Source organism: Bubalus bubalis, chromosome 7, assembly GCF_019923935.1.
Source record: "Bubalus bubalis isolate 160015118507 breed Murrah chromosome 7, NDDB_SH_1, whole genome shotgun sequence".
Lineage (NCBI taxonomy): Eukaryota > Metazoa > Chordata > Mammalia > Artiodactyla > Bovidae > Bubalus > Bubalus bubalis.
Genome location: NC_059163.1, coordinates 54,058,716 through 54,081,809, shown reverse-complemented (window position 1 = coordinate 54,081,809; position 23,094 = coordinate 54,058,716). Strand labels below are relative to the sequence as shown.

The 23,094-nt window shown below is 36.7% G+C and overlaps 1 protein-coding gene across 1 annotated transcript in view; it reads right to left on the bottom strand.

Moving 5' to 3' along the window:
- Positions 1–23,094, bottom strand: part of YIPF7 (Yip1 domain family member 7) — a 33,448-nt gene that overhangs the window by 7,321 nt on the left and 3,033 nt on the right. The window contains exons 2-4 of the mRNA XM_045166297.1: positions 22,165–22,281; positions 14,686–14,846; positions 4,713–4,858 (exon numbers count right to left, since the gene is read on the bottom strand). Coding sequence (XP_045022232.1) covers positions 4,713–4,858; positions 14,686–14,846; positions 22,165–22,280 — 423 coding nt within the window. The 5' untranslated portion in view covers position 22,281. The remainder of the gene's footprint in view (positions 1–4,712; positions 4,859–14,685; positions 14,847–22,164; positions 22,282–23,094) is intronic.

Below are 23,094 nucleotides of genomic sequence, written 5' to 3'. Positions count from 1 at the left end.
CCCTACACTCACAGGACACGTAGCTGGCCCGTGACCCTAACCAGTTTTGTGAATGGGGTAAACAGAGGGTGCATTAAATTAATTTGGTAGTAAAATTGTCCTTTTTCATATCAGTTACTGACTTCTCTATCTATTTCTCTTGTTAGATTATCCAGTTTGAGGCTTCATTCCATTTGGCAGGGGCAATTCTCATTTTTTAATTTGTTTCAAATTCTAATAAGGGTTTGTAATTGAAGTGGAAAATAAATGTTCAGTTTCTTTTTACATTTCAAATGTTTGAGATCATCCTTGTACCATTACTACATCTTTATTTGAAATACTTCTTATTCTTGATTATGCTTTTATATTGGCCATGCATATCCCTTTTCCAGATCACATTTATAGCTCTACTAGAAAAATTAAATGGAAGCATAGTTTTAAAACACTTGTGTTTATGGTTTCGGGTTGAAAATAATTTTAAGAGGAAGAATAAGTAAAATTAAATCTGTGTTGAGTGTTTGAAGCTGTTCTTTCTGGTTTGCTTCCTGCAACATGAAGAAAGTCCCCTAAAAGATATTGTACTTTATATCAACATAAATCGTAAAAATGATGAGTATGTGACTATGAATATTACACCTCTGGAAATAATGAGCAGACTTGAATATTTTTTCTGGATTGAGTCTTGCTCTCTTTATTATAGTGCACTACCAGCTCATAAAATCATCTTTTACATTTTAATTTCAGATATCCAGGACAGGGTTAACAGCCTCAAATGGACTCTGAGTTAAATCTGACTTTATTAATATCCAGCTGAGTTTTTCAGTCCTTATTGTTCTACATGTATCAGAATCAATTCTGGAGTAACCACATGGGATGGTAAAGTTGAAGTGAAAATAGCTGCCTAAAATCTTTGAGAAAATACGAATTTTTACACATTTCCCAAAATTTCAGATTTGAAATGAACCTTAAGAATGACTTGTATAAGCCCTTTTTTTTTTTGTCTTCAAAGTGAAAAAAATGGAAGCCTAGAAATAAGAAATAAAAGGTTCAGGATCTTATCTGGAGGCAAAGTTAGGGGCAGATCCAAATTTGTCACTCTCAGTTGAGTTCTTTGTATTGTTTTACACTTAAAATTGAGGCTATTTAAATAATTCCAACTAACATTATGTACCCAAAAAAGATCTTAATGGGATTAATTGTTTCCTTTAGGAGATGGTAATAGTAATATTTTCTATGAAAAAACAAACAGCTGTTATATTACAAATTACCTGAAAAAGAAACAAGAGTTAATATGATAAATTAATTGTTTCTGACTATTTGATTAATTGACATGGTCTTACTTGCAACTTAATCTAATATTATCAAAGTACTGTGGCAAAGACAGAAGGAACATTTGAAACTAAATTAAAACTCTAGTTGGTATAGTGTTATACTTGCAGAGTATTTGCATTTGCTGTTCAAAGGAAGAAATAAGGAAGAAATAAGATGCCATAACTAAGTACTATTGTATTGGATAAACATGACGTACTTATCGACCAAGTTACAATGCACAAACTAGATTTCTATCAGAATTTTGATTAGTATTATGTACTTAGTAATGCAAAGTGAAAATTAATTTAGTTGCAAATACATTTCATAGCTACTTTTGAGAAGTATAGCTACATTAGGGGAGTGGATAGCTGTAAGAAACAGAAGTGAACTGAATAATTAATTTAAGGACTTTTCCTAGCATCTTAAATTTTCTATATCATCTCTCCTGCCAAGTTTACCATTTTTTACCTTAATGAAACTGTACTTGTCAGACTGGCTTGACCATCTTTTTCATCCTCTGCTTTTAAATGTGCTGTCATTACCTCCTTAATGTAAAATCATAGACCTTTCCTATTTCTTCTTTTTCTCTCCTTTTTTGAGGGGGAGAAAACATTTTTCTAAAGTATGAAATAGAATATCTTCTAAACTTAGGAGGAAAAATATTCTTTTTTGGTGACTCCTAATGCCCCATGGAAAAGAAATGCAAAAAAGCAAAATGGCTGTCTGGGGAGGCCTTACAAATAGCTGTGAAAAGAAGAGAAGCGAAAAGCAAAGGAGAAAAGGAAAGATAGAAGCATCTGAATGCAGAGTTCCAAAGAATAGCAAGAAGAGATAAGAAAGCCTTCCTCAGTGATCAATGCAAAGAAATAGAGGAAAACAACAGAATGGAAAAGACTAGAGATCTCTTCAAGAAAATTAGAGATACCAAGGGAACATTTCATGCAAAGATGGGCTTGAGAAAGGCGAGAAATGGTATGGATCTAACAGAAGCAGAAGATATTAGGAAGAGGTGGCAAGAATACACAGAAGAACTATACAAAAAGATCTTCACGACCAAGATAATCACGATGGTGTGATCACTGACCTAGAGCCAGACATCCTGGAATGTGAAATCAAATGGGCCTTAGAAAGCATTACTACGAACAAAGCTTGTGGAGGTGATGGAATTCCAGTTGAGCTATTTCAAATCCTAAAAGATGACGCTGTGAAAGTGCTGCACTCAATATGCCATCAAATTTGGCAAATTCAGCAGTGGCCACAGGACTGGAAAAGGTCAGTTTTCATTCCAATCCCAAAGAAAGGCAATGCAAAGAATGCTCAGACTACCACACAATTGCATTCATCTCACACTCTAGTAAAGTAATCCTTAAAATTCTCCAAGCTAGGCTCAGCAATACGTGAACCATGAACTTCCAGATGTTCAAGCTGGTTTTAGAAAAGGCAAAGGAACCAGAGATCAAATTGCCAACACCCACTAGATCAATGAAAAACAAGAGAGTTCCAGAAAAACATCTATTTCTGCTTTATTGACTATGCCAAAGCCTTTGACTATGTGGATCACAATAAACTGTGGAATATTCTGAAAGAGATGGGAATACCAGACCACCTGACCTGCCTCTTGAGAAACCAATATGCAGGTCAGGAAGCATCAGTTAGAACTGGACATGGAACAACAGACTGGTTCCAAATAGGAAAAGGAGTACGTCAAGGCTGTATATTATCACCCTGCTTATTTAACTTTTATGCAGAGTACATCATGAGAAACTCTGGGCTGGAAGAAGAACATGCTGCAATCAAGATTACCGGGAGAAATAACAATAACCTCAGATATGCAGATGACACCACCCTTATGGCAGAAAGTGAAGAGAAACTCAAAAGCCTCTTGATGAAAGTGAAAGAGGAGAGTGAAAATTTGGCTTAAAGCTTAACATTCAGAAAACTAAGATCATGGCATCTAGTTCCATCACTTCATGACAAATAGATGGGGAAACAGTGGAAACAGTGTCAGACTATTTTTTTGGGCTCCAAAATCACTGCAGATGGTGACTGCAGCCATGAAATTAAAAGACGCTCACTCCTTGGAAGGAAAGTTATGACCAACCTCGATAGCATATTAAAAAGCAGAGACATTACTTTGCCAACAAGGTCCATCTAGTCAAGGCTATGGTTTTTCCAGTGGTCATGTATGGATGTGAGAGTTGGACTGTGAAGAAAGCTGAGTGCCGAAGAGTTGATGCTTTTGCACTGTGGTGTTGGAGAAGACTCCTGAGAGTCCCTTGGACTGCAAGGAGATCCAACCAGTCCATTCAAAAGGAGATCAGTCCTGGGTGTTCTTTGGAAGGACTGATGCTGAAGCTGAAACTCCAATACTTTGGCCACCTCATGAGAAGAGTTGACTCATTGGAAAAGACCCTGATGCTGGGAGGGACTGGGGACAGGAGGAGAAGGGGACGACACGATGAGATGGCTGGATGGCATCACCAACTTGATGGACATGAGTTTGGGTGAACTCTGGGAGTTGGTGATGGACAGGGAGGCCTGGCTTGCTGCGATTCATGCGGTCGCAAAGAGTCGGACACGACTGAGCGACTAAACTGAACTGAACTGAATATCATTGCTCCCAAATTTAAAGAATGAAAGAGACCCAACACAAGATGACTGGTGACGTCAGGGGGATAAATGTCTTCATAAAAAAACAGAAAACTAAAATGACAGGGGGAAATATACAGGTCGAACAAACAAATCACTGCTTATCATTGCAAGTCTGTTTATTCATAGTAGCCTAACCAGGAACAAGGAGACTCATCTCAGACCTCACAGAATATCTGCAATAGTCTGGAGACATAACCCGGAAAAGAAAATGTTGCGTAAATAGGGGATTTTTGTCTAATGTTACAACAGAAATCACACAGAAAGCAAGAAATAAAATTTTGGCCCTATTATTTTCAAATTCCACATGTTCCTTCAACTTTTTCAGATTGATAGTCTTTTTTAAACAACAGAAAAAGGCTTAACAATAAGAAAATCATTTATATGATTTCCTGCTTTGTTGAAAATCTGACTTGGTGATTTGATTTTCAAAATTCTATTTAAATTTACATTTTTTTTTTATTTGTCATAAGAAGTGATGACAGTTTCTTTTTGCCATTATGGTTCAAGTAGATATGTCTCTCTTACCAAAAAAAATGTAGTCATGAATTAAACAAGTTTCAGTTTATAAAGTGATATACTACTTTCTGTGTTTACAAAGACAACTTCAAAAAATGACATTTGGAAGGGCATACATTAAAATCTGATACTTGGCTGTCGTGTAACAGAAGTAGAAATATGATATTGTAAACATGAAACTCAGATTATGGTGTAAACCAACGTTACCTCAATTAAAAAAGAAAAAAAATCTAGAACTGGCTGCTGTTCATTACCAAAAGTAGGGTGGCTCCTAGAGCCACGCAGAACAGGATGGGCCCAGTGAGATCTGTTTCATTCATAATGCTGCCATCTGCTGGCTTCATTGGGTTTAACACTGTCAAGGTTTTTTGCCATATGTGATCAAAATTAATTCCAAGTTCTGCAAAAAAAAAAAAAAGAAAAAGAGATAACATAAATATAGAAAAATAAGCATGAGTAATATTCTTTAATTAAAGTTAACTTATTAATTTACAAAGCACTTTAATCTGTTTGTTATACCATCATAGTCTAAAGTTCTATGTAATACATATGATACAGAGCAACCTTAAACAAAAAGAATGTATATTACCACACAGTGTCCTAGAGGATATATTTTAGAGATACAGTCAAGGAAAAAATTCCTGCTCTGCAGCAAATATATGGTTAAAATCTAGCCAAAAGTGAAGAAAGAAATGGACATTTTCAGTAAAGATATAAAATATAATGGTAGCTAACAACCCACTCCAATGTTCTTGCCTGGAGAATCCCAGGGACGGGAGAGCCTGGTGGGCTGCCGTCTCTGGGATCGCACAGAGTCAGACACAACTAAAGTGACTTAGCAGCAGCAGCAGCAACAAACCAAAAGTCCCATCTTATTGCACATTTAGTTATTTCTTTTTCCTGCATTTTCAACTGCTAACACTTTTGAAACTTGTTCTATGAAACATGCAACATTTTCAAATCAGTTCAGTTCAGTTGCTCAGTAGTGTCCAACTATTTGCGACCCATGGACTACAGCATGCCAGGCTTCCCTGTCCAACACCAACTTCCAGAGCTTGCTCAAACTCATGTCCATCGACTCTATGATGCCATCCAACCATCTCATCTTCTATCATCTCCTTCTCTTCCCGCCTTCAATCATTCCCAGCATCAGGGACTTTTCAAATGAGTCAGTTCTTCGTATCAGGTGGCCAAAGTATTGGAGCTTCAGCTTCAGCATCAGTCTTTCCAATGAATATTCAGGACTGATTTCCTTTAGGATGGACTGATTGGATCTCCTTGCAGTCCAAGGGACTCTCAAGAGTCTTCTTCAACACCACAATTCAAAATTATCAACTCTTGAGTGCTCAGCGTTCTTTATAGTCCAACTCTCACATCCACACATGACTTATGGAAAAACCATACTTTGACTAGACGGATCTGTGTCAGCAAAGTAATATCTCTTCTTTGTAATATGTTATCTACGTTGATCATAGCTTTTTTTCCAAGGAGCAAGAGTCTTTTAATTTCATGGCTGCAGTCACCATCTGCAGTGATTTTGGAGCACAAGAAAATAGTCTGTCAGTGTTTCCATTGTTTCCCCATCTATTTGCCATGAAGTGATTGCCGTAATCTTTGTTTATTGAATGTTGAGTTTTAAGCCAGCTTTTTCACTCTCCTCCTTCACTTATATCAAGAGGCTCTTTAGATCCTCTTTGCTTTCTGCCCTAAGGGTGGTGTCATCTGCATATCTGAGGTTATTGTTATTTCTTCTGGCAATCTTGATTCCAGCTTGTGCTTCACTCAGTCAAGCATTTAGCATGATGTACTCTGCATTAAGTTAAATAAGCAGGGTGACAATATACAGCCTTGAGGTACTCCAGTCCATTTTTCCATGTCTGGTTCAAACTGTTGCTTCTTGACCTGCATGCAGATTTCTCAAGAGGCAGGTCAGGTAGCCTGGTATTCCCATCTCTTGAAGAATTTTCCACAGTTTGCTGGGTTTCCCACAGTCAAAGGCTTTAGCATAGTCAGTGAAGCAAAAGTAGATATTTTTCCAAAATTCTCTTGCTATTTCCATGATCCACTGGGTATTGGCAATTTGATCTCTGCTTCCTTTGCCTTTTCTAAATCCAGCTTGAACACCTGGAAGTTCTCAGCTCACTTACTGTTGAAGCCTGGGTTGGAGAATTTTGAGCATTTCTTTGCTAGAGTGTGAGATGAGTGCAATTGTGTGGTAGTATGAACATTCTTTGGCATAGCCCTTCTTTGGGATTGGAATGAAAACTGACCTTTTCCAGTCCTGTGGCCACTGCTGAGTTTTCCAAATTTGCTGGCATATTGAGTGCAGCACTTTCAAAGCATCATCTTTTAGGATTTGTAACAGCTCAACTGGAATTCCCTCAGCCCCACTAGCTTTGTTCGTAGTGATGCTTTCTAAGGCCCACTTAACTTCACATTCCAGGATGTCTGGCTCTAGGTGAGTGATCACACCATTGTGGTTATCTGGGTCTTTAAGATCTTTTTTGCATAGTTCTTCTGTGTATTTTTGCCACCTCTTTTTAATATCTTCTGCTTCTCTTAGGTCCATACTGTTTCTGTCCTTTACTGTGCCCACCTTTGCATGAAATGTTCCCTTGGTATGTCTAATTTTCTTCAAGAGTCTCTAGTCTTTCCCATTGTATTGTTTTCCTCTATTTCTTTGCATTGATCACTGAGAAGGCTTTCTTATCTCTCTTTGCTATTCTTTGGAATTCTGCATTCATATGGATATAGCTTTCCTTTTCTCCTTTGCCTTTTGCTTCTCTTTTCTCAGCTAACTGTAAGGTCTCCTCAGACAACCATTTAACCTTTTTGCATTTTTCTTCTTTGGGATGGTTTTGATCACTGCCTCCTCCATCCATAGTTCTTCAGGTGCTTTATCTATCAGATCTAATCCCTTGAAAATATTTGTCACTTCCACTGTATAATCATAAGGGATTTGATTTAGGTCACCTGAATGGTCTAGTGGTTTTCCCTACTTTCTTCAATTTACATCTGAATTTGGCAATAAGGAATTCAGCTCCTGGTCTTGTTTTTTCTGACTGTATAGAGCTTCTCCATCTTCGGCTGCATAGTATATAGTCAATCTGATCTCGGTATTAACTATCTGGTGATGTCCATGTATAGAGCCGTCTTTTGTGTTGTTGGAAGAAGGCATTTGCTATGGCCAGTGTTTTCTCTGGGCAAACTCTGTTAGCCTTTGCCCTGCTTCATTTTTTACTCCAAGGCCAAATTTGCTTGTTACTCCAGGTATCTCTTGACTTCCTACTTTTGCATTCTAGTCCCGTATGATGAAAAGGACATCTAATTTTCAATTAGCAGTGTTATTTAATCTGAAGACACTTAGCCAGGGTCTGGTATTTTACTTCCACTCTTCCTAATGAGCTATGCTATGCTAACTATGTAAACCTCCACGGAAGAGAAAAGGTTCTTTCAGCAAGTAACAGCAATCATGGGTGCACACATATTTCAATCAGGCCAAAGCTCTGTGTTGTTGAGTGTGTGTATTCAGAGACTGAATTCTTGAGACAATTAACCTTTCTCTTTTTTGAATAGTGATGGTAAAATAAAATAACCAAAATCACTGAGGCCCAGTGTCTGTGAGTCTAAACTCATTTATACGTTTCTAATTTTTTTCCAGTGCCTTATTTTTCAAAGAATTGTGACTGCCACATTACATATTACATACTCCTTTGCTAGATTCTGTTCCTCTTATATATTTTTCATTAAAAAGAAAAGAAAAACACCCAGACATTTGACATACACTGAATAAAGAAATAAATTCCAGGATTACATCAGTTACTTTTCTTACCACTCCGATAAACTTTAAGATGTAGGGAAAAAAAGAACATTTATAAGGAAGAAGAATGTAATTTCACTACTTAGGAACCAGTAATTAAGCTGATTTCCTTCCTGCTATCATTTTACATTTGAATAAGAGTGAGGTGGGGGTTAGGAAAAACTGAAGCTAAACTACTATAAAGTACATACATTTCACTTGGAAAGAGTGGAAATCTTTTAGCTGAATGTTTTTACTGAATTTTGCTGTAAGCCCTGAAAGATTTACATGTGTTGGTCTTTCTGACGTGCACGGAGGCAAGCACTGTTAGTTTATTTCTACTTTGTGTGTTAGATGGTTGAAGTCTGGGGAGATGAAGTAAGTTTTCCAAAGTCACAAAGCCAGTAATAGAAAATTTAGGTTCCAGCGCTGGAGAATCTGACACAAGAACTCATACTTTTCAAATAAATAAACAGATAACAGTTCAATTTAAAGGATAGATAGAGGAATTGAATAGACATTTTTCCAAAGAAGACATCCAAATGGCCAAGAGGTACATGAAAATGTGCTTAGCACCATTAATCATCAAAAAAATGCAAATCAAAATCACAAAATCATTTAACACCTGTTAGAATGGCTAACATCGAAAAGGAGTAAGTATTGGTGAGGATATGGAGAAAAGGCAACTCTTCAATATTGCTGGTGGGACTGTTAATTGGTATAGCCACTATGGAAAGCACTGTGGGGGTTCCTCAAATATTATAAAAAAATAGAACTACCATATGATCCAGCTATGTCACTGCTGGGAATATATATGAAGGAAACAAAAACAGGATATCAGAGAGATACCTGCACCTCCACTTTGATAGCAGCACTGTGTATGTCCATGCCAAGTCACTTCACTCGTATCCAACTCTTTATGACCCTATGTACCATAGCCTGCCAGGCTCCTCTGTCCATGAGATTCTTCAGACAAGGGTGGGTTATTTACTATTAGTGCCACCTGGGAAGATAGCAGCATTGGGTACAACAGTCAAAACCACCTAAGTGTTCATTGATGGATGAATAGATTTAAAAGTTATGGTATATATATATATATATATATATATACACACACACACACACACACACACACACACACACACACACCATGGAGGGCTTCCCTGGTAGCTCAGCTGTTAAAGAATCTGCCTGTAATGCAGGAGACCCCAGTTCAATTCCTGGGTTGGGAAGATCCCCTGGGGAAGAGATAGGCTACCCACTCCAGTATTCATGGGCTTTTCTGGTGTCTCAGATGATAATCTACTTTCAATGTGTGAGACTTGGGTTCGATTCCTGGGTTGGGAAGATCCCCTGGAGGAGGTCATGGCAACCCACTCCAGTGTTCCTGCCTGGAGAATCCCTATGGACAGAGCTTCCTGGTGGGCTACAGTCCATGGGGGTCACAAAAGGTTGGACACAACTGAGCAACCAAGTGCGCACATGTATGCACACACACACACACACAGAAATACTGTTCAGTCATAAAAAAATGAAGAAATTCTATCATTTGTGACAACATGAATGGACCTTGAGGGCATGTTTCTAAGTGAAATAAGCCAGAAATAAAAAGCCAAATACTGCATGGTATTACTTGTATGTGGAGTCTAAAAAAAATTTTTTTTTAAGTAAAACTTACAGAGTCAGAGTAGAAAAGTGGTTGCCATGGGGTAGGGGAAGTAGGAAGAGACTGGTAAAAGGTTAGAAAAGCAGAAAAAGAACCCACCCTTTTAACCATAGCTTTGATTGAGTCAATGTGCATCTAATCTCATAATGTTTGTATTTTTTTAAGTGTGCTCAGTTCTCCCATGTGAAGGATTGTTTTCCCAAACCATTGGTACCTGGCACTTAACTTCCCTTCACAGGATTTAGTAACCCTCTTTGGTCAAAGAGAGGGTATAGTTCAGTTTCTTCTATAGTGGCATGTACCACCTAAACACCTTGCAGAGCTAACATTCTACACACAGCGTATCAGACGAAATTTCGATGATTGCCATAACATAGAGGGGTCTTGCTCCAACAGGGACCTAGTCATTTTCAGAATACCAGCCAGACATGGCCTGAATTAGGATAGACGGTGTATCTTTCACTCTTTCCACATCCAGGGTGAGAACTGCTAGCCACCCAAACTTGAAAAGAAAGAATATGAATTTAATTTGAATTAAATTAATAGTGAGCAAACAATTTTACAGTTCAACTTTCCTTTTTACTTTTACAGTGTATTTATATATTTCTTAGTGAACATATACTTTGGAAAATATGAGCAGTTCATCAATTTAGAATAGCTTAGGCTGTCTAACGTGATATTTAAAATAGCAGAAGATTTAAAAAATAGACAAATGCTTAAATTGAAGTTGATGTCACCTGAGACTTATGTTGTTTTCAAATTTTATTTCCAATTTAGACATTTACATTAACAATGTGCTTTCCGTTTTTACTACAATAAAGTGACTTTTAATTCAAAATAACTTTTTCCTCAAAAAGTGTAATTATTATGCTTGAAGAAACCCAGATGAAAATGTTTTACAAGACATTGTTACTGATTTTAGGCACTTATTTAATGGCATAATTAACTTTTGCATGTTTCAACATTGAGTCATGAAACAGTAATGAACGTAAGATCTAATAAATTTTTTCATAAGAAAAAATATCTTATGTGTTTTTAACAAAAATACATTTCCATAATATTTTGTTTTAAAATTTATTACATGGTATGCAAATGAGACTATATGTATTTATCAATTGTAGTACTCTAATATAACACCTTATTTTACAAGATAAAAAAGATGAAACTTATGAAATTTGAATGCAAAATTTATTGTTTTGCTGTCATCTAGTGGTAGTAAAGTATACAATATATATGCTATAAAAATGAATTAATACCTTTGTTTTCTATGCAAATTATGGCATTGGCCTTTCAAATATGAACATCAGCCTATGCTACAAATATAAATACCAAATGTCACAGTAATTTTTTTAGCCTGACAGATTTGAATTTACTATTATTTATCAAGATGCATTTGTTAACACATTGATTGCACATTATCACATAGCAAAAGTTATCATTCTTACAGAAAACCAAGCGAAAGCGAGCTTTTCAGCGAGCAAACTGAGGAATAAACAAACATATTTTCAAATAGCATGTTTTTGTGCAAGGGGTAATTATTATAGCTTAATAATTTTATAGGTTGTTTTGGTGTACACTCAATAAAAACTAGCAAATGTCATTTATCATCTTATACTAGAAATCCTGCATATGGTCTTTTTATACCTTTTAGACAGATAAGGCTTGAGGTTTCACAAAGTCACCGTGGCTGAAGAGCATATTGGATCAGAGTCCAGAAATTTCATAGACTCAAAATGCGAAATCATATTAGGTACTGTTATTTCTAATATATATATTTGGTAAGTATAATCACAAAGGGAAAAAAATTATAGGAATTTCTCTGAGCTGTAGAAAGGAGGAGGGGAAATCTAATATATTTCCTATTTGAAATTTGAGAAGACATCACAGGAGAATGTATTATAGTTTAGAACATCAGAATGGAAGTATTTGAGACAAGTAGAAAATATTATATTCAATAAATATTATAAGAAAAATTGATTAACCATAAAAGTTAAATTCTACTTCACATACTAACTTAAAACAATTTTGAATGAATCAAAAATTTAAGTCCAGAACAAAAAGATAATTTAAAAATTTAAGAATCTATAAGAGGATATATCTTTCTGGTTTTAGTTAGAGCTGGAGAAATATAGTCTAAACAAAGAACAATTGGAAAAAAGTTACCAAGAAAAATATTGTGGGGTTGAAAACATAAATATTAAAATGTCTATATGCTCTAATATCCCATAAATAAATTAGATGGCAAACACAATCTATGAAAAAAGCATGAAATATATATTCCAGACAATAATAAATATCTTTACCATTTAATATGTCTAGAAATAAAAAAAGAAAGGAAAAGTCTTAAGATTTTAAAAACAGAAAGACATAAAAGTCAACAAACATGAAAATAAAGTCTAACTTCTCTAGTAACCAAGAAATAAAAAGTATTATTTTTTTCCCTTTTTTGCCTATCAAATTAACAAAGACATTTACTATTCTACTGTGTAGGTGTATTGGCTCATCATTTTTCCAGATTAGTCTGACAGTGTAAATGCCTTTGACCAGCAATCCCAACGTTATAGATCGATCCTGAGGACAGATTCTGTACAGGTCAAAGTTATCTAATGTGATGTTCACCAAAGCATTATCTATTATAAAGGAATAATGTTTAAGATTTAAATTATGGTGGTGGTTTAGTCACTAAACTGTGTATAACTCTTGCGACCCCACAGACTAGTCTCCTCTGTCCATGGGATTTTCCAGGCAAGAAAACTGGAGCAGGCTACCATTTCCTTCTCTAGGGGATCTTCCTGACTCAGGGATAGTACCTGTGTCTCCTGCATTACAGATGGATTTTTTTACTGCTGAGCCAGATTTAAATTATGATATTTGTATATAATGGGCTTCCCAGGTGGCTCAGTGGTAAGGAATCTCCCTGCCAGTGCAGGACATATGGGTTTGATTCCTTAGTCAGGAGGATCCCCTGGAGAAGGAAATGACAACCCATTCTACTATTCTTGCCTGGACAATCCCATGGACATAGGAGTGTGGCAGGCTATAGTCTATGGGGTCACAATGAGTTGGACATGACTTAGTGACTGACCATGCATACACTTGTATATAATAGATCATGTTTTCAAACAATATTTAATGACTTTAAAGAATGCAAAAATAAAAATGCTTATGATATAAGGTAACTTTAAAAAAAAGCAAAACTTCATATCCATAGTATGATCCAATTTTTAAGTATTTACAAATATATATATATATTCAAAGAGAGGCAGTATTTAATTTTTAAGTGTGTATGTATATATATATATATATATATATATTCATAGAAAATAGAATAAAGGCTGGAATAAATATTATCAAATCATTAATGATAGTCATGCCTCAGAAACAAAATTTTCAGGGACTTTATATTTTTATTCATATGTTTCTATATTTTCCAAATTTCTATTTTTGAATATAGATTACTTTTATAATTAGACAATTGATAAGTTTTTTTATTTTTTAAGTAGAGATGTTGGCAGGGTCATGGCAAATGCCTAATGAAAATAGCTTATAACATTCAGGGGTTAGGTATCAGATGTAGAGGCAACTTAAAATGCATGGTTAAGCATAAAAGATGCAAAAATTTAACTGGCCTCTGACGTTCCAACAAATTGATTATATAATTCTCTGTACTTTTCTGAATAGTTTACATCTTTACCCTCTTCTTAATTTTGAAGGCAAACAGAGAAGAATGTTTTAATATCAGGTAGCTGGCTGTGTCCAAACAATAATCTTTTAATGTAAAATACTGGGAATGTTAACATATCTTTTTTCATTGGACAACATAGAAAAGAGAGCAGTTAGCCTGTGAATATTTCTCCTTGGCTCCCAAATTTAAACCTCCTTGAATTTTAGTTTTGTAGCGTCATGTTGTGGAGAAGGAAATGGCAACCCACTCCAGTATTCTTGCCTGGAGAATCCCAGGGACAGAGGAGCCTAGTGGGCTGCTGTCTATGGGGTCGCACAGAGTTGGACACGACTGAAGCGACTTAGCAGCAGTAGCAGCAGCAGCATCATGTTGACATGCCATAGGAACAAAAGTAGCAGACATAAATTGGCTAAATCTCAAAAAATTTTTAAATAAAAAAAAAGAACCAATGGTTGGGAGGTCCCTGAAATCTTTGGAGGAAATGTTCATCTGCTAGGGTCCCCAGGTTTCCTTGCCACCAGCTGCGCTACTTACTGGAGTCATATTCCTCCTTACTTAGTCATACCTAGATGAGATGAGGGGGCTCACAGGAGCCAGGAAGGAGGAAAAAAAAAAAACACCAAAAAACTCGCTTCTCCATGATAACAAAAAAAGTATATTGAGAAACTACCTCTGTTGCCCCCAGGCAAGCATAGCAGAAAATAGTTAAACATGCTGCTATAAAGTAGCTTCATTAACTAGATAGGAAGAGTGGTTACTTTGATATAATTACTTTGCCCAAAGATGTTCACTGTTGTCTAGAGATGGCCAGGGAGTCCACATGTAAGAAACAGTGAAGAAACATTTAAAAACTGCAAGACTAACCTAGTGTTAGCACATATCTACTTCAGATTTTCCCCACACAAACAGGAGACGAACTCCCATTGGTTTAAATGTATCTGTCTGGCAGACTCTTGTTTATATGTGGAACAATCATATAAAACACTATATGCAGCATGCTGATAGTATGCATTAAGTGCTGATTATTGCTATTATTATTCAAGCTGTACACACATTAATAGCACTTCCTTAACTTATCTTCTAGTAAAGGAGGCTCTTCTTCAAAGCTGTCAATGTAAGAAGATGGTGAATAATAATCCTGGTTGGATGCTGGCTGAAAAAACTGTCCTGAATAACCTGATGATGCAAGCATCTCTGCTGGGACAAAGGCAGGCTGAGGCTGCTCACTGGCTTGTTGTCTAGAAAAAGGAAAATATTGATACTTATACATCTAAGAAAGGGATATCATGGTAAAGCAAGGAAGGAAACTATAATTTTCCTTTTATAATTTCTCCTGGTTTGTATGACTATTCATCCATGAAAAAATTAACTTGCTTGAAGTTTAACCTAAACAAGCAAACAAACAAACAAATGAAAAGTAACTAGTTGTGAGAAAACTCTCTAGAAAAGTGATCCATACTGACTAACATGCACTGATTATTTGCAATGTGTTGGACACTTCACATTTTCCACCTAATTAATACTCTGCAAAGTAAAAACTGTAGTTTTAATCTCATCTTACAGAAAAAGAAATACAGATTCATGGAGACTGAATGACTTGTCTGCCAACACACAATAATATTCAAGTGCTGGACAGTGAACTGAAGCCGTCTGTCCGAGCAGTGCCCTTCTCCCTACATGATGCTGCTTTTCCACTGATTTTCAGGGACTATCACCAAATAGGACATTCCCTATAAATCTGGGCAAAGAGCAATTAAAAAATCACAGTCATACTAAGTGAAGCAAACCAGACAAAGACAAATATCACATAATATTGCTTATATGTGGAATTTAACAAATGAACTTATTTACAAAACAGAAATAGACCCCCAGACATAGAAAAGCTATGGCCCTTCCCAGACAGTTATTTCCAATCAAATTATCTTTGAGTCCCTGACTAAGTCTTTCATAGTTGGCTTCACTGTTCCTCTTTTGAAATATGTGATTTAGTTTTGTCAAAACATAATGTTTCAACATTTCCTTGATTGTGCTTTTTTTAAAATTTTTACCATTTATGTGAGAAAAACAATCTTAGTAAATAAATTCTTAAAGTTAGAGAATGGAAGGAAGATATGGGGGCTAGTCTACAATGTTATCTGGTCATTTTAAATTGTTTTTAACTAAAGGAAAGGAAAGAAACATAAAGAATGGTCCTTGATTACAGAGCATCTTAGTTAGCCCTTTGGGAAGGTAAATACTAAAATTTTAATGATTTAAAACCCAACACATTATTCCAAATTACTGAATTAGACCAAAATAAACACTGGACTCTGGCAGGTGGAATTTAAACATTAGCTTTGTTAGCAGGCATCTCTTCTAAAAATCATTTCAAACAACTGTGAAGTGACTGCAAAAAGTTCCTTTAGAACAACTTGCAACATTTTGATCACATTTCCCTTCTTTTACTTTCTGACTCTATGTATTATATTTCTGCCTGTAATGATTTTCATCTCACACGCTAGTAAAGTAATGTTCAAAATTCTTCAAGTCAGGCTTCAGCAATATGTGAACCGTGAACTTCCTGATGTTCAAGCTGGTTTTAGAAAAGGCAGAGGAACCAGAGATCAAATTGCCAACATCCACTGGATCATAGAAAAAGCAAGAGAGTTCCAGAAAAACATCTATTTCTGCTTTATTGACTATTACAAAGCCTTTGACTGTGTGGATCACAATAAACTGTGGAAAATTCTGAAAGAGATGGGAAGACCAGACCGCCTGATCTGCCTCTTGAGAAATTTGTATGCAGGTCAGGAAGCAACAGTTAGAACTGGACATGGAACAACAGACTGGTTCCAAATAGGAAAAGGAATACGTCAAGGCTGTATATTGTCACCCTGTTTATTTAACTTATATGCAAAGTACATCATGAGAAATGCTGGACTGGAAGAAACACAAGCTGGAATCAAGATTTCTGGGAGAAATATCAATAACCTCAGATATGCAGATGACACCACCCTTCTGGCAGAAAGTGAAGAGGAACTAAAAAGCCTCTTGATGAAAGTGAAAGTGGAGAGTGAAAAAGTTGGCTTAAAGCTCAACATTCAGAAAATGAAGATCATGGCATCCGGTCCCATCACTTCATGGGAAATAGATGGGGAAACAGTGGAAACAGTGTCAGACTTTATTTTTCTGGGCTCCAAAATCACTACAGATGGTGACTGCAGCCATGAAATTAAAACACGCTTACTCCTTGGAAGGAAAGTTATGACCCACCTAGATAGCATATTCAAAAGCAGAGACATTACTTTGCCAACAAAGGTTCGTCTAGTCAAGGCTATGGTTTTTCCAGTGGTCATGTATGGATGTGAGAGTTGGACTGTGAAGAAAGCTGAGTGCTGAAGAATTGATGTTTTGAACTGTGGTGTTGGAGAAGACTCTTGAGAATCCCTTGGACTGCAAGGAGATCCAACCAGTCCATTCTGAAGGAGATCAGCCCTAGGATTTCTTTGGAAGGAATGATGCTAAAGCTGAAACTCCAGTACTTTGGCCACCTCATGGGAAGAGTTGACTCATTGGAAAAGACTCTGATGCTGGGAGGGATTGGGGGCAAGAAGAGAAGGGGACGACAGAGGATGAGATGGCTGGATGGCATCACTGACTTGATGGACCCGTGAGTCTGGGTGAACTCCGGGAGTTGGTGATGGACAGGGAAGCCTGGCGTGCTGCGATTCATGGGGTCGCAAAGAGTCAGACATGACTGAGTGACTGATCTGATCTGATCTGAATGATATTCCCATGGTGGGATGTACTCTGTACCAAGTAGAGTGGTTAGCAAACAGGACTTCTAGAGTCCAAATGCCTGCATCCAAATCCCAATTTTATACTCTTAGGCAAACTGTTTCACTTCCTATGCCTCTGTTTCTTCATCTGTAACATGAGGACAATAATAGAACTAATAAGGTTGCTGCTACTGCTGCTGCTGCTGCTAAGTCGCTTCAGTCGTGTCCGACTCTATGTGACCCCATAGACGGCAGCCCACCAGGCTCCCCTGTCCTTGGGATTCTCCAGGCAAGAACACTGGAGTGGGTTGCCATTTCCTTCTCCAAACTAATAAGGTTATTATGAATTAAATTATCTGAAATAAACAAAGCACTTAGATTAGTGCTGGGCACATAAGAAGCAATCAATAAACATTAGCTAAGTGTTCGTATGTCCTCTTCCTGAGACTGACTCTGAAGCATTCTAGACACCTCCCTCACTCCCTGGAACAGCATCTTCTATATTTGTAAGTAGTTGTTTTCCAGTCTGCCACTTCCTGATAGAAAACAACATTAATCAGAGTCCAAGAGCTGGTATTCCTTCTGTGCTGATCATCTCTAGCTTTTTCCCACTTCGGTTCCCCTGGAACACCCACACTGACTTTCACAACATACCACCCAACCTGTGTTTTCCTAGCAGGAGAATCTCCACTATACACATGCCAGGATTTCTATCCACAACTCATGAAGCAATGGCCATACCTGGTCCATATACAAACCCTCTGAGTGCTCACTAATTCTTCAGTATTCCCCTTTTCACCACCTATAGCTGGCGTTATACGATTCCAACCAGCCTGAAGAGACTTGTCTTTACTTAGATGATATTGTGTTGAGATATGGCATGGCCTCCATGGGGAAAATGTTTTTACTTGTTTCTGTAGCAATAGGACTTAACATTCACCTCCCAATGTAAACATGGAAGATAGAAAATCACTGTTAGGTGACTCAATTATAATTTCTGTGGTTGCAGAATTATGTTTCTTGTAGTCAGGTTTATGTGTCCCATCAGATGATCACTAGCTACATATTTTATTAGATGGAAGTCCAAAACTATATGGACTTCTATCATGATGGTCGATTGATGCTACTTTTCTTTGTCAGTCTGATCCCAGGGGAGTGCGGGTGGTGCACTGAGTCCCAGTGTCCCATTTTATCTGCATAAGTCCCCAGGTAAGCCAGTAAACAGACATTCTACGTATCCTTGATTACACAGGGCGAGTTTGATGGCAGTGTGTTTTAGGATATGGTAGCCAGGGGGTTTGGCTTGTTTAACATGCCCAGATCCTGGCTCAGTCAGCAGGGACACATAGCTATGTGGCATTGACAGAGATCTCTAGGGATTCAGAAAAGCTGATTCAGTATGTATTTGCTGAAGGCCTCCTGAAACTTTTAAAGGGAGTTTTCCAGTTGTCACCTTTCTGCAGAAACCACAGTTTATTACTCTAAATAATTGGAAGATATTTCCCATTTCAAAAACTGAAAAACTACAATGAGAAAATACAGCCTAGATAATTAGCTACAAGCATTGAAAATAATGCCTATCTGAATGACTGGACGGTTAAGCTTTTTAATGAGAAAACTCCACATTAAACTAAGAAAACTTTATATAAATATATTTATTCATAATAAACATATTCAACCAGCTTCAGATCACAATGCCATTTATTGAGCAGAATAAGTTGTTTTTTGGATGTGATTTCATATTGGGGAGGAGAGGATGGGGCAGGGGGCAGAATGAGAAAAATAGACATATTGATTATAACCTGCTACTGGATTCCTATGTCTTTAGCCAGTGTGGTCAGCATCTTGTTCTGATTTGGGATATATTTTAATTGAACTATTCACTGTATGAATAAAAGATCAAATATCAAGTCATTTGATGCAAACCAGTAAGTCACTGACCTGACTCCATGTTTTATGTACCTCATAAAAGTACCACAGTTAATATACCCTTTTCTAATTCCTGAGACTTGAAGCATGGGTTGGAATTTAGGGTTGCCACAATTCAAATCAGAACTTGGATTTAAATGCTAAGCAACTGAAGTAGGCTAAGCATTTAAAGCATAAGTAGGCATAAGCATAAGCAGGCATCAACTTGATAATGTAATCATAACTTGTCCTCACTTGGTTATATTAATTTTCATCTTCTTGTCACCTCAACTTCTGTTGATATGGGCAATCAAATGGAAAAAAAAAAACAAAACAGGGTGGGGTAGAGTAGAAGAGAAGGCTCTAGTTTGAGTCCCTGATTAAGGAGAGAGCTTTGTCTCTCTTTTATCAGACATTTTAGCTTTGTTTAGTCTGAAAACGTAGATTGCAGACCCTACCCAGGTGCTTATTCCATCTGGAGAGGAGAGAAAAGAAACAGCAGGTGACTGGATTCTTTCAATAAAACAGGAGCACAGAGCTGAAAACTTCTGTTAGATAGCTCTCATGTGGATTATATATTTTGAGCTACCCTCTTGTAATACCTTCATGCTCAAACTACTTCCCATGCCATCACACACTTTTCTGTTTTTTCCTGACTGCAAATTGTAAATCATAAAAGAAATAAAGTTCTTTTCCTGTTGTTGAATTCTGCAATGAGCCAATTCTAGACAGCCTATTCCTTCTCCCTTATTTTTCTTATAAATATTTTAAATATATTTAATTTGCCTGGTAATATTCAGATATGATGGCTCGAACAGTAAAGGATCTGCCTGCAATGCAGGAGACCTGGGTTTGATCCCTAGGTCAGGAAGATCCCCTGGAGGAGGGCATGGCAACCCACTCCAGTATTCTTGCCCGAAAAATCCCATGGACAGAGGAGCCTGGCGGGCTAACGTCCATAGGGTCGCAAAGAGTGGGACGTGACAGAGCGACTAACACTTTCACTTTCATAGATAGATCTATGGATTTTTTTCATTCTAAGAAATTCTTATGGCAGCTTGACTAACGCTAGACAACACAGACTAGGGGCATAAATGAGATAAAATTCCAAATATTTAATTTTAATAACATTTTAAGAAAACCTTATGGACCAATGGTTTTCCCTATCGCTTTACAGCAGCAGTTCAGCGTCAGCCCTTAGGACACAGCTTGTGAAAACAGCACGTATCTGCCTGTGTCTGTAGGAGTCATCAGCCAGTGAAAACAATGTCAAGATTGTCCAGGGTGTAGTTGGAACAGAAGAGTCACCACTGCCAGTTGTATTTATTCTGTTTTCTTTTTTCTCTTTATTCTTAAGTTTTCAAGGTACTTATCAGTGTGTGAAAAATACACTTCAAGAATTAATACATTTGAAATGTTTGCTATGAAGTTTTTTGCCCTAAACTTGTTGGAATGGCATAAGAAACACACATCCCGGTTTTCCTAAGATGATCCAGTTTATTCTTATTGTATCAACATTGTTACCAATAGCACACATTTTACTCTCAAAATGTCTTGATTTTACAATAAATTATATGACTACCTTAGTTCTGGGTCTAATCCAATACCCTAGGGCTAGTAGGCTAACCTCATTTTTTACTGGCTATATGACCTTGGAAAAGTTCTCTAATTTCTCTGTATTCCTTCTTACCTTTCACTAATCTAGACCCATATAACTATGGGTTAGAAGTTTATTTAAAGAAGAATATTTGAAGAAGCAACTGTATAACCAAATACAATGTTTAAGTGACTTGGCAACAAAGTGTCCATTGCCTCTACAAACTATAGTTATATGAAAAAATAACATTTCTATAATGGTTTTACCTTCACATACACTTTCCAGTCCATGGGGTCACTAAGAGTCGAGCATGACTGAGCGACTTCACTTCCACTTTTCACTTTCATGCATTGGAGAAGGAAATGGCAACCCACTCCAGTGTTCTTGCCTGGAGAATCCCAGGGACGGAGGACCTGGTGGGCTGCCGTCTATGGGGTCGCACAGTCAGACACGACTGAAGTGACTTAGCAGCAACACTTTCCTACACATTATCAAAATTGCTTGTCAGATAATTCTCATGAGGTAGAGAATTAACTTATTATTAACTCATTATTAATATCCTTATTTCTCAGTTTAAGACAGTCAGGGAAGTTGTCTTTCTTAATGCGACAAAAAATGAATGCTAGAGACAGAACTTAAACCAAATTCTTCTAATCCTACCTGCCCTATTTGGGGCATTAGTAAAGGATAAATACTAAATTCTTAATCATCTTTAATTTTCAACTCACATTGAACTATCAACTTAAATAGCTAACACATCCTGAATTGTGTATATCTAGATTTCATTTAGGAACTGCCACATTGCATTATAATAGCATATTTAATTGTCCCCTTCAACATAAATTTTTAAATATTGTAAGGGAAAAGATTATGGATTTTTTCTTTATCTTTGGGTTTGTAGCACCTTCCTTGTTCCTGACACACAAGCAGGCACTAAATAAATATTTATTAAATTGAATAAAAGCTGTTTCTTGAGGGGTGTCCTGGAAAATATCAGGTAAAAAGAAAATGTTTTGTTTGCCCAGGGCCTGTATTCACACTCCCTGTTAAGTGATATTTTGAAAAGAGGAGACAAGCCCTTCACCTATAAATGGGCCTGCAGCAATAAAGGCATTCATGGAGAACTGAATTCATTTCCCTGCCCTTTCCTGACATTTCTTCTTGGACATTTTACTGAGAAATAATGGGGAGAGGTTTAACTTCCCCCAAGGAAACCACCCTACCTGAAACCCCATGTCAAAATATTATGACTTTTAAAAATGAGAATATATTTTCTCCATGTCAAGTACTTACTTTCTAGATCCATAAAGATTTCCACAGGCATTAGAATCATTACAAGTCTGCTCCTGATTATCAATGGTGTAATTAGATTGGTAAAAGTCAGAGTCAAATTGTCCCAAGTTTGACATCCTGAAAAATATGAGTGAAAAATGGAGAAGATTAGGAATCAATAAAATTTCTTTTGAGGTATTTACAGGATTAATAGACAATATGATTATGGCTGGATTCCTATTAGAAAACAAGGTATTCTCTGAATGGGGGAAGGGTATGGAAATGTATGTTAGAAAGCCATTTACAAAACCTATATACCTTCAATTAACTTTTCTGAAGTTTTCACTAAGCAGGACTGTAACTAAATTGACTTTGCCTGTGTGTGTGCAAAGTCACTTCAGTTGTCTTTGACTCTTTGTGAACCTATGGACCATAGCCTACCAGTCATCTCTGTCCATGGGATTCTGCAGGCAAGAGTACTGGAGAGGGTTGCCATTTCCTTCTCCAAAATTGATTTTAATTATCTGAAAAAAAAGAAATTCTTCACCTAATACCTTGTTCTCAGCAGTGTAAGAGAAAAAGTTTAAAAGTTGGTATACATCTTGAAGATTTTCCCTTAAATAATGTTATTTCCTCACTTTAAAAACACATATATAGATAGATATACACATACATAGATAGATATACACATACATATCCATATATATACATATATATATATCCATATATATCCATATACATACGTCTATATATGTGTTTTTAAATATATATATTTATATATATATATTGTTGTATATATATGTTGTATATATATATATATATATATATATATTTGTTGTTTTTCAGTCCCTCAGCCATGTCCGACTCTTTGCGACCTCATGGACTGCAGCACTCCATGGACTGCAGCACTGTCCTTCATCATCTCCCAGAGCTTGCTCAAACTCATGTCCA